The sequence below is a fragment of the Physeter macrocephalus genome, chromosome 20, assembly GCF_002837175.3.
Source record: "Physeter macrocephalus isolate SW-GA chromosome 20, ASM283717v5, whole genome shotgun sequence".
NCBI classification, from domain to species: Eukaryota; Metazoa; Chordata; class Mammalia; order Artiodactyla; family Physeteridae; genus Physeter; species Physeter macrocephalus.
Window position 1 is genome coordinate 28,846,680 of NC_041233.1, and position 16,699 is coordinate 28,863,378.

At 55.9% G+C, this 16,699-nt stretch overlaps 1 protein-coding gene across 1 annotated transcript in view; it reads right to left on the reverse strand.

Annotated features, from left to right (window-relative positions):
• Positions 1 to 338: 338 nt before the first annotated feature.
• DLG5 (discs large MAGUK scaffold protein 5) overlaps positions 339 to 16,699 on the reverse strand; it is a 114,564-nt gene continuing 98,203 nt past the window's right edge. Inside the window, exons 12-26 of the mRNA XM_055081220.1 lie at positions 16,250 to 16,425; positions 15,569 to 15,672; positions 13,512 to 13,604; positions 11,117 to 12,136; positions 10,174 to 10,297; positions 9,692 to 9,917; positions 8,260 to 8,372; positions 7,519 to 7,608; positions 7,126 to 7,276; positions 3,929 to 4,091; positions 3,672 to 3,805; positions 2,832 to 2,978; positions 1,243 to 1,426; positions 505 to 653; positions 339 to 408 (exon numbers count right to left, since the gene is read on the reverse strand). Of these exons, the coding sequence (XP_054937195.1) occupies positions 339 to 408; positions 505 to 653; positions 1,243 to 1,426; positions 2,832 to 2,978; positions 3,672 to 3,805; positions 3,929 to 4,091; positions 7,126 to 7,276; positions 7,519 to 7,608; positions 8,260 to 8,372; positions 9,692 to 9,917; positions 10,174 to 10,297; positions 11,117 to 12,136; positions 13,512 to 13,604; positions 15,569 to 15,672; positions 16,250 to 16,425 (2,944 nt within the window). The remainder of the gene's footprint in view (positions 409 to 504; positions 654 to 1,242; positions 1,427 to 2,831; positions 2,979 to 3,671; positions 3,806 to 3,928; positions 4,092 to 7,125; positions 7,277 to 7,518; positions 7,609 to 8,259; positions 8,373 to 9,691; positions 9,918 to 10,173; positions 10,298 to 11,116; positions 12,137 to 13,511; positions 13,605 to 15,568; positions 15,673 to 16,249; positions 16,426 to 16,699) is intronic.

Genomic DNA, 16,699 nt, shown 5'->3' on the forward strand with positions numbered 1-16,699 from the left:
CCCTAGAGACAGGGACGCCCCACCTCACGGTACACGGTCGATCAGTGCTTTCCAGTCTCGTGTGGCCTCAGATCTTAGGGGACGTGAAGAAAGCTGAGCACCTCCCGGAAAACGCCCGATGCCTGCCTCAGACACACACTGCATATAGTACTTCGGGGTACCGTGGATGCCCTGACACCCACACACACTGCAGAGGGATCTGCAGACCTGGGTCAGAGGAGACCAGGAGAGGAGCCTAGCCCACCGGAAAACGAGGCTCTGTGGTCTCAAACTTCCCCACCAGGCCCTAAACCCTAAAGAGGGAGCCCATCTGGTCCTGTGAGCTTTCGAGGGTTTTTCTAAGTCACAAGCATCTCGTCGTGAGCTTCCAATTTGGGGCCCAAGTAATAATGCTCATGGCCCCACCCTCTGGGGGCAAGAAACATGGGGACATTCACAGGGAACAGTCTCCACCGAAAGCCCCTCCCCTAGCCCCAAGTCCCCGGCAACCCTGGCCACTGGTACCTGATATAGAAGCTGTCGCCGGGCAGGCCCTTGACCTTGGTGAACTCCTCAGGGCGGTACTGCACCTTCAGGCGGACGCTGTCCTTGGGCTTCAGCATCTCCACATAGACCTCCTCCACTGTCTTGTTGCGCACATCCAGACCCCCGTACTACCCAGAGACGGAGAACTGGGGTCAGAGGGCAGAAGCTGGGCATCTTGGGCACCCGCGAGAGGCCAGGCGTAGGGTAAGGGTGAGACTCAGCATCCCCTTCACGGGGCATCCATCTGCCCCACCTCCGCAGGGAAGGCTGAGTCCTCTGTCGAGTGTCTGCTCTACCCTCGACAGCTGCTCCCAGGAGAAACCCTGTTCCAGTCCCCCAGCAAGTAAGGCCTATTGGAAACACAGCACTTCACCTTGCTTATGCTCCTTGTTATCTTTCCGTACCTACGACCCACCTCCCCCATCCAACAGGAGAGCCAGTGAGTGGGAGATGGCCCTCGCCATCAGACCAGTCCTGAGTCCTGTCACTGACAACCGCAGAGCGTCTCCCCTCCAGACACCAGTGCCCGAGCCAGGGCCCCCCTGCCCGCTTCCCCATGATCTACCCAGAGGGGTTCTGGGCGGCATTCAACACCCACGCACAACGGTCGCCAGCAGAGGCTGTGCTCCTCCACCTCCTGTGCCCACTGAGACGGCAGGAAGTCCAACGTGCGGGCGGAGAGCAGCCCGGCTGCTGCTCAGAGGGCTCAGAACTCACCTCAAGGACGAGGTCCCCAGGCACGAGGCCGTCGGGGCCCTTGGCAGGACTGTCGTCCTCCACCTCGGCCACGAACACCCCATGCAGGTTCCCACCACATAAGTGCACGCCAAGCTCCAGCTGGGACTTCTTGATGAAGACAACTCGTGGTTCTGGGGTCTTCTTGGTGGCATCTCCCACCATCCTTATGGGAAGGAAAATGAAGGTCTTCAATTGTGCACAGGGAGGGAGGAAGACATGAGAAAGATGAAAGAGTGGTGACGCCCTAACCGTTTTCTGCTGCCCCCCCCCCACGGTCTCACGAGCTCTCAGAACCACAGGAGCCGGGAGGCGGGCCGACACAGCCTCTAGTTCTAGTGACCTGGTTTATAGGCAGGATGCTGAGGTTTGGTAGAGGTGAACACATGACCCCGGGTCACAAAGCCACTTGGGAACAGAGTGGAAATCAACGCCCCTGCTTTCCAGCCCAGCTGTCCATCACACACCATGGGCTATGTCTTGCCCACCTGGACTGCACTTGTTTTCCTAACTCTATTCTCCTAAGAACTGCAGAGCCAGGCTCACCATCCAGGGCACAACTCATCCAGCAAATGTTTACTCAGCAGCTTCTATGGCCCAGATGGCACTAAACCAAGAAGCAGGGCCCCTTGCCATCAAGGAACTCACAGCACAGGGACACTGAAAGGCCGGCAAACAAACTGAGTGAAGGAGACGGGACAGCAACGGAACCGAATGAGCAGGACCTCAGCGGGGGAGCCACCCAGTGACGAAAATTTTGCTGCAGGTAAGTGTAGCCATAAGGAGCGCAGTGAATGGTCACAAGTAGGAAAGCCCTGAAGATGTCCCAGCTTCCAGCCTCAAACTTCTGTGAACAGTCCATTAAAGTCGTACCCGAGAAAGGGCTCTGTCCAAGTCTGCAGAGTGACCGCCTCACGGCCCAGCCTGCGTGACCCTCTCCCCACCTCCCCGCCAGCTTCTGCCAAGAGCCCGGCCTGCTCCTGCCCACGTTAACGCCGGCCCCTCCTCCGGACATCTCTTCACGCCCGCCCTCTGCACGGCTAACCCCTGCTCATCCGGAACACTGTGACTTAGCTGTCACTGCCCTGCCATGCTCCTCATGACTGTTCCATCGTGGCCCCTGGTGCCCCTCCCAGCACTTCGGCTGTGCTGCACATGCCTGGATACTGGTCTGCCACCCTCAAACCTAGAGCTCCTTGGGGGCAACACTGCTGTTGATGGCCGAGCCCGGGGCCTGGCTGGGGGATGACTGTGGGATTCTGTCTAAGGACAGAACCAGAGAACAAGTGAGTGAGAAAAGGAGGAGAGAAAGAAAAAAGGCAGAGCTAAGAATGAGTCAGTGAGAAAACTAGAGAAAAAAAGGGAGACAGGGCAGGATGGAGGGAGGAAAAAAGGACTGGCGTGCTCCCCACCCCAAATCCTGACAAGCCAGTGCGCCGTCTGCAGCGCAGGGCGGCGCTGGGACCCACGTCCCTCAGAGGATGTGCTTGGGCCCCAACAATGACCCCCCCGCACCCACCCCACTCAGCCAAGGTGCACGGATGGAAGGCTCATGGCACGCATTTGCTGACCTGGAGCTGGGGGTGCTCTGCTTGGCCGGGGGGGTGCCAGGGCCCTCGTCCTGCTCCATCAGTGGGTCAATGACAGAGGGATGCTCCGGGGTGGTGGCACCGCTGCCCTGGAGAGTGGAGTGGGGACTGACAGGGTCCAGGTGGGAGCTGGGGACAGAGGATAGGAAGAGTAAGGAGTGGCATGCAGCCGACCAGAGCCACCCCCTCTCTGGTGGTGGCCAGGTCTGGGATGTGAACAAGGACCAGGTCACGCAGCTCTGTGACCCGAACCCTGAGGAGAGCAGGTGCCTCAGAAGCCTGGACTCGGTCATCCAAGCTGCAGGATCTGCCTGTCCTCAACTCGGGGATCCTCTGCAAAGGGGTCAGCCTGGGCACCCATGAATTCACTGTCCTCTTTCCCTCTGCATGTGCATTTCAGCCCTTCCGTTCACAGGCGCTGCATGGCAGGGGCACGTCTCACCCTTTCCTCACCTGTCCTGCCACCCACAGCACAGAGGCAGATGGGGGCAGGGGTCCAGTGTCTGCTCGTGGAGTGGGGCCAGACCACTCTGTGTGAGCGTCCGCCCGGGGCCGCAGCTCCTGGCTACCACATACCCACGCCGGGGCTTCCTGCTGCACGGGGGACCCAGCCGCCTGTTTCCACACCCTATTTCAGGAGGCAAAACCATCCCTCCATATGTCCCTGCTCCAAAACCCAGGGCTGGTCAACTCCTCTCTCATGGCAGCAGAATCCCCAGAACCTGCAGCTGGCACGCAGGTCTCCCCACAGCGAGCCACACACCTGCCGCACCCGTCTCTCTTCCTGCGGCCCCCATGCCCCCTAGGAGGCCAGGGCCTCACCTGGACCGGGAGTGGCCGCTCAGCTGGTGCATGTGTGGGTTGTACTGGGCCAGGATGGTGATGGTGTCACACTGCTGCCCGATGATGAGCCGGGCCTGCTGCTCCGTGGCGCTCCGCAGGTTTATGCCATTGAACTAGGAGACACCGAGAGCGGGCTCAGTGATGGGAGAGGAGGGCGTGAAGGAGGTCCTGGGGACTCAGGAAGGGAGGAGAGGAGAGGAGAGGAGAGGAGGGAGAGGACGGCAGCTCCCGCTCACCTCAAGTAACTGGTCCCCGTACTCAAGGCCGGCCTGGTGAGCGATGCTCCCCCCGGTCACCTTGGAGACGTAGACACCGCCCTTCTCCCCGCTCACGATGGAGATGCCCAGCGGCTCCGAGCCCTTCTGCAGCTTCACATGGCGTGGCTCCTCCACGTAGGGCCTTGGAAGAGAGCCAACAGTTTTGGGGACTCAGACTCAAAGGAAAGGTCTGGGGAAGATCTGAGGTCAGGCATGCAATCACTATGCAGAAAGGGCCAGGGAGCACAGACGCTCCTATGATGACACAGCTGGATGGGAACACGATGAAGTCCACCTTTGTACGACGGTGATACACAACCCCATGCAATACAGACACGACCCCCCCACCCGCAGATGGACACAGAAGCACCCAGTCCCAAAGACACCAAGAAGGGTCTGTGTGAACTATAAACACTGATAATACGCAGGGAAAGGGCACGCAGCGTTCCCTAACAGGAGAGGAGTGGCCTCACAATGTGCAATGTACAAAACCTCCAATGGGGTCTCAAGACGCCCCTGGGGAAAGAGGACTGCTTTCTGGGATGACATTCAGCCAAGAAGGGACAACATAAAATATCAGTTTTTATATTTACCAGTACACAGGAGGATGCAAAATGACCATGAGATTAAGCTGCTGCAAACCCCAGGCACTAAAAAGGGAGCGGGGAGGCTGGGAGCAAGGCGGCACCATGCACCCACTGGCCCCGGGGAGCCGCCCACCGCACCGCGGGGGGACAAGGGGCGCAGGGGGCTGGGGTGGGGACCTCCTGTTGGGCCAACCTCACGCTCCTCAGGGAGGAGGACCTGGGCCTGGCAGCCACAGGCAGTCTCAGGAGGGATCTGTGGTGGTGGAGGCATCTGGAAGGTGCAAAAGGTTAGAAAGCAGAGCGGGGTGATCGGAGGAGGAAGACAGCCACAGACGCCTGGAACGTGACAGACAGACAGACGGACAGTTAAGTGACGCCGAGCCGCCAGGACCGCGCTGCATGCTGCCCGAGCTCCTCCTCAGGACAAGACTGCAGCCAAAGGCCAGGGGAGGGGACAAGCAGAGCGCCCCCCCCCGAGGGCTCCCTCCTCCAGAGCACATGTCGGGGGGTGGGGGGTGGTCCACGTGCTGAAGGGCAGGCAGGCAGAGGGGGGCCCTTCTGGAGGGATCCTTACTTTTTAATCTCCCGAATGATTTAAATTTTTTATAATATACACAAGAGCTTTGTCAGAACAATAAGGCTGCTTTGTAAAAGAAGTTCATAAAAGTATACTTGACACTATAAACAGCTTAAAACATAACATTAAGGAGGAAGGGTTTATGTATGTAAAACAATATAAATAAAGCATGTATTTAAACTGTATATATACATACACACACACCTCAGAAGGTGAAACTACAGCAACTGAATCTCCGGTTGATGAGATTATGTGACTTTTTTTCTTTCTACTTTTCTAGTTTTGCCAATTTTCTATAATGATAGTTAACTTGAGACTGAGGAAAAGAGGGACTATTTTCAGTAAGTAACCCATTCTTCAGTCAGGTCACACATGTTAAAGTTTATGTCACCTAAGCGCTGTGAAGGCAGGAACCACCGACACTGACACACACACTCGCTCACACACACCGGTTCTCTGTGCCCCGCAGAGGAAGCTAAGGGGATGTCTGAACTGCATGTGATAAGGCCCCTTCTGCTTCTAAGGAGCCCCCTTCAGTGGGGGGAAGGTCTTGTTCTCTCAATGACCTGAGCTGTGGGGTTCAGTAAAACCTCCCACCCACCCACACCCCCAGGGCCGGTTTGTGCTCCTGTCTGCACGACGCAGGTGAGGCCATCATGAATGAACACGTCCACGTGAGCTGTGCTGACTCCCCTGGGGGCCCAGGCGCCTTGGCGGTTGTGGGTACACTCCGTTCTCCAGTTTACACTCTCCAGTTACACTTGTTATGGGTACACTCCGTTCTCCAGTTTACACTTACACTCCGTTCTCCAGTTTACACGTTCTCCAGTTTACACAGACAGGTGTGCTGTCTTACAGGTTCAGATCGTAAATGAGATTTTCTTAATGATGGGCCCACCCAGCAGCGTCTCTTGCATGGCTTGCAGCTACAAGGGCCCTCAGCTTTCTGGATGTAAGTGGAGGAGAGTAGCTCTAGTCCTTCTAAGTGATTAAATAAAGGTAAGTTCAAGTTCAATCCAACCCCCCACTAGGCTCTAGACAGAACCCTTTAAATATATAGACACGATCTGGTAAATCCCACTCTGAAGAACACCAGAGGTGGATGAGGAACGTGCAGAGCTTGTGCAGAGGGACCAGCCCTGAGAGGAGGCGTGTCTGGACCGACAGCTGAGATCCGCCTGCATTTCAAAATGAACCAATAAATGGCTAAGCTGTACATGTATGCTTCACATACTCTTTTCCTATGTGTATTTTATCTCACAATAAAAAGCTTTGGGGGCGGGGGGAGGGAGCAGGCGATACAGCTGTGTTCTGGGGCCAAAAAGCAAAGGATAAGAACGAGTCCTGGGACTTCCCTGGTGGTCCAGTGGTTAAGACTCCGCTCTTCCACTGCAGGGGGCAGGGCTTTGATTCCCCGTTGGGGAACTAAGATCCCGCATGCCGTGCGGCAAAGCCAAAAGTTAAAAAAAAAAAAAAAAAAAAAAAGAGTCCTGATTCTAATTAGGGTAGGCCAGTCACTAACCATGTGACCACAGACAGACCACTCCAACTTTCTGGCCTCAGTTTCCTCATCTTTAAAATGGGGCCGATGATGATGCCGCTGATCACGGGGTTATGTGAGGATTTCATGACTTATTAGGTGGAACGTGCTTAAACAAGGGCCTGGGAAGCAGTGAATGGCATCTCTCCGTCATGGTCACTGTCAGGTCATCCCCAGCATCACGTGCTGGAGCCCCCCTCCTCCTCCCGTGGGCACTCAGTGGAAGGAGCTCACCCTGCTCCTCCAACTGGCCATCCACGTGCGCCCCTCCTCCTGCATCACGTGTCCACAGGACTTCCTCGTGACGTCCTGGAGCAAGACACCGGGGGATGCTAGGCGACCCAAACACCGGCGGCCTCGCCGGAGGTCAACTCTGTCGGAACTCCCCAAACCACATCAGGCCAGGGGCCGGGGGCACGGCCGAGCGCTGGCCCGCTGCAGCAGCGCGCCGTCCTCCCCTTTGCCCGCTCACCTGTCCTTTCTGCGCTCCCCGAGGGCCGCGGGGTTGACGGCAATCCTGGGCAATGTGGCGGCTGAGGTCTGGGATGGGCTACAGGAGGACAGGCCTTCGACATTCAGAGGAGACTGCGGGGGAGTGCTGCACTCCGAGTGGGACAGCGAGCCTGCCGAGAGGCGCGGGTGAGGGCCGGGCCTGCACCTCCGCTCCCGCAGCCCAGACGCACGGCCGTGCGTGCAGGTGCCTCGTGCCTCGCACTCCCCTGCATCGCCCGCCAGGGCCCGGGGCCTGGCCCCGCCAGCATGACTGATGGCTGAGACAGTGAGCAAACTGTGAGCGGTGCCCAGACACCCCACCCTGAGGACGGAGGGGGTCAGCAGGGGGAGGGGAGCACTGAGAAGTTCTCACCTCTGTCAGAGCCCACGACAGACCGCGGATATCTTGGCGTTGATGGGATTTTAATGCGTTCTGCCTTAAACTGCAAGTTGCTCGAAGACCCTGTGGTTCCACAAGGGGACAAAGTTTTAGGCCTGCGATTAAACAGCGCCCCTCACTCCCTCACCACCATCCTAGTAGTCAGGAAACATACACGGTTATGACAGAATGAAAGTGGGCCCTGCCATTTATCCCCGAGGGGGTCTCAACGTGGAACAGTCAGGGAAAGCAGATGCCTAGCCCCAGTATGTGAACAAACCATGCAGGGCTAGGCTGCTCCAGAACAGCATCCCACAAGTCTCGCTTCCAGCCCCGAACAGAGACAGTACCCCACGTGACAGGGGCGACTGCCGGCCTTGTGTCCACAACGCCGGAAGCAGCTCCACCAGAGTCTCTCTGAGATAACTGCTAGCCTCGGCTCTGGGCTGTGTTTTCCATAAGTGATCGGCAACACGACATCCCCCAGAATGACCTCAGGGTCAGGGAGCAAGGCTCCCGGGCCAGGGGTCACCAGAACAACTACACGGCCACTGCGGGAAGCTGCAGGAAGGCCACGGGAAAGGGCTCTGGGTGCAGCGTGGAGCCGGCCTCGGCCCCCAGACGGGAGAGGGGCTGTGTGTGGGGGCCGCCAGGAGGTCTGGGCACAAGGATGCGGGTGGAGATGAAGAAAGGCTGGTGCCTGCGCTGGCGAGAAGGCGCCAGTGGCTCAGTTACCGAGGCGGGCGCTGGAGGGCAGGGAGTTGCACCCGTGGGAGGTTCTCATCTCAGAGCAGTCGCTGCAGGCCCTGGGGCTCAGATCCAGGCTCAGGCGGCCCTGGTGCTGGACACTGTCGAAAAGCAGACAGGTGAGGGGCTCGGGAGGAGGACCAGGCCAGGATACAAGTGGCTGGCCTCCCTGAGGCCCTCTGCCAGCTCAGGGAGGCCCAGAAGCGGCTCCCAGTCAGCCGAGGACGGCGACTGCCCGCAGCCGCGCTCAGAGGGCCCTGCAAGCGCCGGGCCAGGACCAGGCTCACTGGGACAGAGGGCTTTCTGCAGGGACGAATGGAGGCTCTGCATCCTGGGCGGGCACGGAGGGGCAGGACGGCACCGAGGACCTGGCAGAGTCCTGCGCCCCCCTCAGGAGAGCCCGTCCCAGGAAACGGGAGAGCTGAGGGCAGGGAGCCCGCGTTGCCCACGTCAGGCTGGCCTGCACTCAGGCCCAATGATGACCTCTTCTAGCCGTGAGACTACATCTCTTGCCTGCTTAGAGCCTTCCAGTGGTCTTCAATGTACTCAAAATAAAACCCAAACTCTGGGTTTGTGTCCTATGACGTGGGCCTTCCTCCTGACTCACCGTCTCTTTGCCAACCTCCCCTACTCTGTCCCTCGAGCCCACTGCACCATTCTCAGATGCCCAGGCTGTAGCACCTACAGCCCTCCTTCCTGGAGGCTCCTCCCCAAGTCCGGTGTACAACTGGCCTCTTCTCAGCCTTCTAGTCATGGCAGCATCCCCCTGCACGGGGCCCTCTCCACCGCCCAATATAACTTGCCACCCTCTTCCAAGTCACAGCCTAGCTTGTCAACACTTTAGGGTCTTTAGGGCCTTTCGGGCCATTCAGCACCATCTGGTATCACTCTGTTCTCTTTTTTTGTCCCCGCCCCGCCCTGGCCACTTGAACACAAATGCCACAGGAGAGGAAGTTTGTCTACTTAATTTTTCACTGTAGCCCTCTAGAACTATAGCAGTCCATGGCATGTAGTCTGTGCTCTATTAAAACCTGTCAAGTAATCGAATGAATGAGTGACCTTGAGCCCATCCATTCATTTTTTTAAGGCTCAGTTCCTCATCTATCAACCAGAGACAGTAATAGTAGGTGGCTCTGGTGACCAAGTGAGATGATGCTTATAAAGGTCTGAGTACAGTGCCTGGCATGTGAGCGCTCAGGTATCAGCCGCTATCTCTACCATCGTCCTATAAATACCTTTTCAAGCTCCACGTTGGTTAAGTAAAGAGAGCGACCTTAAAGTTTACTTCCCCTGGGGTCCCAGTGCTGCTCTCCCTGGCCTCTTCCCAGCTAGGCAAGGGAACCCCTCTATACACAGTGGCTTTATGCCCAGGGGGGCTTGGATGGCTGGGGTACAGGGAAGCACAGGTGGCTTCACATACCTGGGATGCAAACCCTGGGGACCAGCCTCTCTGGGGACAGGCGGAGAGCTGCAAGGGCCGACCCTGTGGCTGCGCACGGTGTAGATGGGGTTCCTCAGGACGGAGCTCACAGTGGTGCTTGGGGTCATACTGCGGGGAACAGTGCCTGCAAATGGGCAGGGTGAGACAGTGGCCCCAGAGCATCCAGCCAGCCCCAGATCTATGCAAGCTTCTGGCCCTGCTCCACCTGTAAGGCAGGAGAACCCTCTTTAATGCTTCCCGTTTCCCAGGCTGCTATGGGGAGAAAGCACGCTGAAAAGCTAAAAAATGTCCCTGATAGAAGGCTGAACACTCCAGATAGGTCAGCAATGGCTAGATCTTTGGACCACCGGGTTGAGGACACACGGCAGCTCCCTGAAATGACCGTCTCCACTCTCCCTGGGACTGGGCGGCCCTGTGAGCCCACATCGACCCTCCTCCCTGGCCCTGCCCTGCCAGCTCACCCACAGACGCCCTGCTGGGGTAGAAGGGGGGGTTGCTGTGCCGGCTGGAATGCCCTGGCGAGTAAGGGGACCACTCCTGGAGATCTGGGGAGAGTTCTCCACTGGCTGGGACGCTCTTCTGCTCCTGCAGAACCAAAGGCAAGAGGCAGTGGCTGGAAACAGGGAAACACACAGGCATTTGCAAGCGATTTCTGTCCCTTACGACCTAGCGTCTCCCACTCAGACACATGAAGTGACATTTGGGAGAGATCATAACTCGTTTATTCATTCACGTTGCCTTACACATCTGGAAGAGAAGAACTTCCTTCAAAAATACTTTGGAAGAAAACCACACAGAAAGAATCTGTTCTTTCAAATAAACAGCTTTTGTGTGCAGAGAGGGTGGAACACATGGGTGCACGGGGCACATGTATGCAGCAACTCCACACAACTTGCCCGGCCGTGTGAAGCTCCGCGTCTGCTGAGAGCAGCACGGATTTTTCTCCTGCTCACAGCAATCTCTCCCTTCTGGAAATGACCACAGCACCCACAAAAACAAGCCGGCCTGTCCTGCTGCCGGCTAACAGATTCACGCGTGCTCTCTTGACTCCCTAAACCCTTTGAGGTGGGGCCTTGCCACTTGGGTTTATTGCAATACAAGTTCAAAAGCTTCTTGCTCAATAAGCAAATCAAACCCCACGCCCAAGAAAGCGTTGCCCTCTTGGCGTCATATTACCGCTATCACACACGCCCCAGGCTACTTTCTAATCTCCTAAAGGGAGACTGCTTCCTGCTGGCACTCACCTGCCATCCCCTCCCCTTCCCCCGGGCAGGTGCTGAGAGCAGAGGCAAAGGAGCCAGGGCTACGCCTGAGCTGGGGGATGCCAGTACGGGCAGGCGCAGGTCCCTGTGTGGCCCGCCCCACCTCCACCTCACCCTGACCCACTCCAGGGCTGAGTTCTACCTCCAGGAACTGAGCAGAGATCACTACTGGAGCGAGCTTGGGCCGAAAGCTGGGAGCAGACTTTGGCCGGCGGCGCTTCTGCCCCAGCTCGTCCATCTTCTGGGAGGTGAGGTCCTCGTCACAGGACTTCTTGGCCGGCAGGTAGGAGGAGTCCCCGTCCCCTTCAGGGTAGTAGCTGGAAGCAATGCGGACCCTGGCCTTGCGAGGGGGCGAGGCGTGCATGGGCTCCCCGGGGTCCATGTCGGGGGGCAGGGCGCTCGGGGGGCTGGTGGATGGGGAGCTGCCCACTAGAGTGGCCTCTGACTCAGAACTGGTTTCCAGTTTGTGCTGGAACTTAATGGAGTCACCCCTCCTGGGAGGTTTTGGGGGCGTCAGAGGTCCCACCCTCTTGGAGGGCAGCGGGGAGTAAGCAGGCCCAGGGCCTGGGAGCAGGTAGTCTATTTTGGGGGGCGTCTGGGGGCGTTTGAAAGTGTTTGGGTCAAAGATAGACTTTCTTTGCTTTGGCTTCTTGTAAACGGAGAGCTTCTCGGGTCCTGCCGTGGAGCTGAGCACAGCCTTGGGCCAGGTCCCGCCGCTGTTGGCATTCTCGGGCTCTGCCTTGTCCACGCGGGCCTCCGCCTCCCCACAGGGGCCCACCTCAGTCTCGAAGGGCAGCAGTGGCCGCCGGCTACGCACGTCCACCGGCCCAGAGCCACGCTCCCCCGAGGCGTCCGAGCGGAAGGAGCTCAGGCTACGCTCGGAGGCGCTGGGACAGGCCTGCGGGGAGACGGGGAAGGTTCCCCCGGGGAACGGCTTGTGCAGGAAGGAGCTGCTGCCTCCTGGGGGGCCCGACTCCTTCCTGTCCTCCAGCCTGTCGGCGTAGAAGATGTCCGTCTGCGTGGAGTTGTTGTGCTGCATCAAATTCCGTTTATTCTGAGCCTGGACCTCCGGGCCGTGGGCTCGGAAGCTCAGCATCTTATCAGAGTCCTTGATGTTTTCAAAGATGTTCTGGCCGCTCCACGAGGCGCTCTGAGGGAACACCTAAGTAGGGGTTGCAGAGGAGTGAGGAAGAGAGCCGGTGAGACCGCAGGACCTGGAGCTGCCACCGAAAAACATCCCTGGAGGTAGAGCGATGGTCAGGAATGGGCCACACACACCCCAAAGTTGGACAGATGGACAGACGTGCAGGCACGTACACCTCGCCAACAGGTGAGGTTTGCTCACAGCCAGGCCACTGGGAACCCACAGGAAAGCCAAAAAGTTCCCTTGACTTTGAGCACTTCCTGAAATCACCTGCACCGTGTCCTGCCTATTTTTTAAAATTATTAAATGTAAATATAAAAAATTCATTACTAAAGACATCTTACAGTACACCTAGACAATGGAATATTATTCAGTGATAAAAAGAAACAACCCATCAAGCCATGAAAAGACATGCAGGAACCTTAAATGCATAGTACTAAGTGAAAGAAGCCAATCTGAAAAGGCTACATACTACATGAGTCCAGCTATATGACATTCTGGAAAAGGCAAAACTACAGAGATAGTCAAAAGATCAGTGGTTGCCAGGGGTTGAGGGGGAGGAAGGGATGAACAGGTGAAGCCCAGAGGATCTTTAGGGCACTGAAATTACTCTGCAGGATACTGTAATGGTGGATACATGTCATTACACATTTGCCTAAACCCGTAGAATGTACAACCCCAAGAGTGAATCCTCACGTTAACTACAGACTTCAGTTAATACTAATGTATTAATATTGGCTCATCAATGTTACAGAGCGGAAAATATGAGAACTCTCTGTACTAACTCAACTTTTCTGTAAACCTAAATCTGTTCCCCAAAAAGTCTATTAGTTTTAAAATAATTTTTAAAACTATCTCTTAATGAAGTAGATGAGCCTTTTTCCAACCTTCTTAGAAAAGCTGATAAAAAGTACAATAAACGCCCTTAAACCCATTTAGAGTCAACAATATTTTGCCCAATTGTCTGTATCTATTTATACTGCAGAACACTCGAAAATAAGTTACAAATATTACGACATTTCACCCTAACAGTTTTAGCATGCATTTCTCCCAAATAAGGCCATTCTCCTATATAACCCCAATACCATCATTATACCCAGGAAAAGTAACAATTCCCTAAAATCATCTAATTATCCAGTCCAGAGCCAAATGTACCCCCCATCTCCAAAATGTCCTTCATAGCTAGGTTTTTTTTGTTTCTGGGTTTTGGGTTTTGGTTTTGGTTTTTAAACCAGGATCCAGTCAGGGTTCATGCATATCTTGCACTTGTAAATCAAGACCTTTTTTCCAAGGATCCCAGTGATGTGGAGAAGTGGCTTGGGTGAAAGGAGCTGGGGTTCTGCCTGCCCCAAAGAGGGCGAGAGCAGAGCCAGTGCAGGGCGGGGACCCTTACCTTCAGGAGGGAGAGGGTCAGGGAGTCCTGGCAGCTCCGCAGCAGAGATTCACACTCATTCAGAGACTTGTTGTCCAGTGCAATGCCATTGATCTAGGGCCAAGAGAGAGCCCGTCAGGCCCACCGCCAGGATAGGGGTTCTGCCTAGCTGCTGACCCATGCTGGACAGTGGGCCTTGTTCTATAAGGTGCCCCCGTCTGGAGCTGGCAAAGGAGAGAATGCCCCTCCCCAGTTAAGGCCCTCAAAGTCCAGTTATGGGGCTTCTGAGGCAAATGAAACACACAGCCTTAAAAGCACTCTGGGGAAGGGACTTGTCTGACTGGGACCAGAATACCACGGGTCCCAGAGGGACATCCCGGACCTGCCGCTTCCTGCTGCGTGATGCTGGACCACGGCTCAGAATTCCTTCAAGAGCAAAAAGGAAAACAAACACGGACGCCCCCCAGGGGCGCGAGGAGACTGAAAACGAGATCATGATGTGGGAGGCTGGACCCACGTGACATGAAGTATCACTGCAAAGACTCCTACAGCCCCTCACGCCTGAGTCTCTGTCCGCACCCCTCTCAGACATGTTCCAGTCCTTTTTAAAAGTGTATGTGCAGGGCTTCCCTGGTGGCGCAGTGGTTGCGCGTCCGCCTGCCGATGCAGGGGAACCGGGTTCGCGCCCCGGTCTGGGAGGATCCCACATGCCGCGGAGCGGCTGGGCCCGTGAGCCATGGCCGCTGGGCCTGCGCGTCCGGAGCCTGTGCTCCGCAACGGGAGAGGCCACAGCAGACGGAGGCCCGCATACCACAAGGCCGCTGGGCCTGCGCGTCCGGAGCCTGTGCTCCGCAACGGGAGAGGCCACAACAGAGGGAGGCCCGCGTACCACAAAAAAAAAAAAAGTGTATGTGCAATAGGTGAATGGTGAGACTGGGGTGCACCCATACCATGGAGTCCTACCCGGATTCGAGAAGGACCACAGCATCAGCACATCCAACCACGTGATGGAGCTCACAGCACGAAGCCAAGTGGAAAAGGCCATCTCAAACGGGCAAGTACTGTAGATTCTACTTATACAGTATCCTCCAAATGACAGAATTATAGAGCTGGAGAACAAATCAGTTGCCAGAGCTTATGATGGCAGGGAGGGGGCACGCTTAGGACCGCGGGGGTTAATAGAAAGGGGTGACACGAGGGAGACCTTTGTGGTGGTGGAGAGCTCTGTATCTTGATTTTTTTTATCCTAAAATGTGATAACAGATTTCATAGTTACGTAAGGTGTAACCATTAGATGTTAACTGGACGTTGGGTACGTAGGACCTTTCTGTACTATTTTTGCCACTTTATTTTTTAATATTAACATTATAACTGAATTATAATTATTTCTGTAATTATTTCAAAATTGAAAGTTAAAAAAATATATATATTCAGAGTGATTATCTTGGGGTGGTAGATTAATTTGGTTGGTTTCGTTTTTCTTTATAACTTCCCCACATCTTAAGAGTTTTTCGTAATGGCCATATTGTTTCAAAATCTAGCTCGCCCCCAAATCTGAAAAACACTGGCAAAGATGTGAAGTAATGAGCTTCCCCCAAACACGGCAGGCGGGACTTCTCTGAAGCACATGGAGGGAAATCACATCACATGTTAAATGCTTATGCCCTCTGATCCAGAAATTCCCCCACCCGGGACTCTATCCCGTGGCGGGACAGAGCAGTGGCCATGAAGCACTATTACAAAGGCAAAAATGTCCGGACTGTCCATCAGGAGACCGGCTCAAAGGCCACTAAGGAACATGCAGTTACTGAAATGACCCAGACAGATCTAAAGATGTGAATCTGGAAGAACCTCAAGGCGCACACGCTGTTAAAAACAAAAAGCAAGGTTATAGCAGCAGCACAGTATATTATGATCACATCTAAGTTTAAAAAAAAAAAAAAAAAAAAAAAGTCGGAGATATAAGTTTTGAACGTTTGGGGGAGAAAACACGATGAATTGTTAAAAGTAGCTGCCGTCAGGATGGGAACTGGGAGATGGGGAGTCTAGAACCAGAGGAAGGGTTCCCTGAGACTTACAGCCACAATCCTGTCTCCCACGGCGAGGGACCCCTCTTTGGCAGCCGGGCTTCCGGGCACCACAGCGGCAGCATACACTCCATTCTCCAGGCTGATGCCGCTGTCTGCAAACCAGAGGTCCCCCGTTAACCCCTGCCCGGGTTGCATGGCCCTCTGGTTGTCTCATCTTGTCTTTACGAGATAAACTTTTAAAAAGGATGTTGCGGGGGCTTCCCTGGTGGCGCAGTGGTTGAGAGTCCGCCTGCCGACGCAGGGGACACGGGTTCGTGCCCCGGTCCGGGAGGATCCCGCATGCCGCGGAGCGGCTGGGCCCGTGGGCCATGGCCGCTGAGCCTGTGCGTCTGGAGCCTGTGCTCCGCAGTGGGAGAGGCCGCGGCGGTGAGAGGCCCGCGTACCACAAAAAAAAAAAAAAAAAAAAAAAAGGATGTTGGCAGACTGCGACCTGTCCATCCCAGAACCCCACCCAGGTCACACCACCCAGGGAGCCGGTCAAGTCTGGTCTGGCGAATCAAACAATCAGAGACAAGCAAGACCCAGGACCCAGACGGCCCCTTAGCGGGAAGCACATGGACTGCACTGAAACCACATCAACACCTAGTTCTGGGAATGAGGGGTGCCCGAAAACACATGCAATCTCTCTGTATGAGAAAAAGGTGCCCTGCCCACCTCCCCAGCCCCTACCTTTATGCCCACTCAGGTTGATGTGCAGCGGTGTGACCACCTTCCCGCCCAGGGACTTCCTCCGACGCACGACCATGTTGATGGCCCCCTCCCCGTTGAGGAGCGCCTTGATGGCCTGCTTCTTGTCCTTATTGATGAGGTCCACGTCATTGATTCTCAGCAGCCAGTCATTGACCCTGAGGAGGGGGACAGCCAGGTCACTGCCAGCGGAGGCCTTGGGACCAGAGGCCCGGCCCCTGTTGCTCCCATTCGGGGAGCAGAACACCGGAAAGCAGGTACCCCACAAACACATTTAGAAAGGTTTCTGCGGGGCTTCCCTGGTGACACGGTGGTTAAGAATCCGCCTGCCAACGCAGGGGACATGGGTTCGAGCCCTGGTCCGGGAAGATCCCACATGCCGCGGAGCAACTAAGCCCATGCGCCACAACTCCTGCGCCCACGTGCCACAGC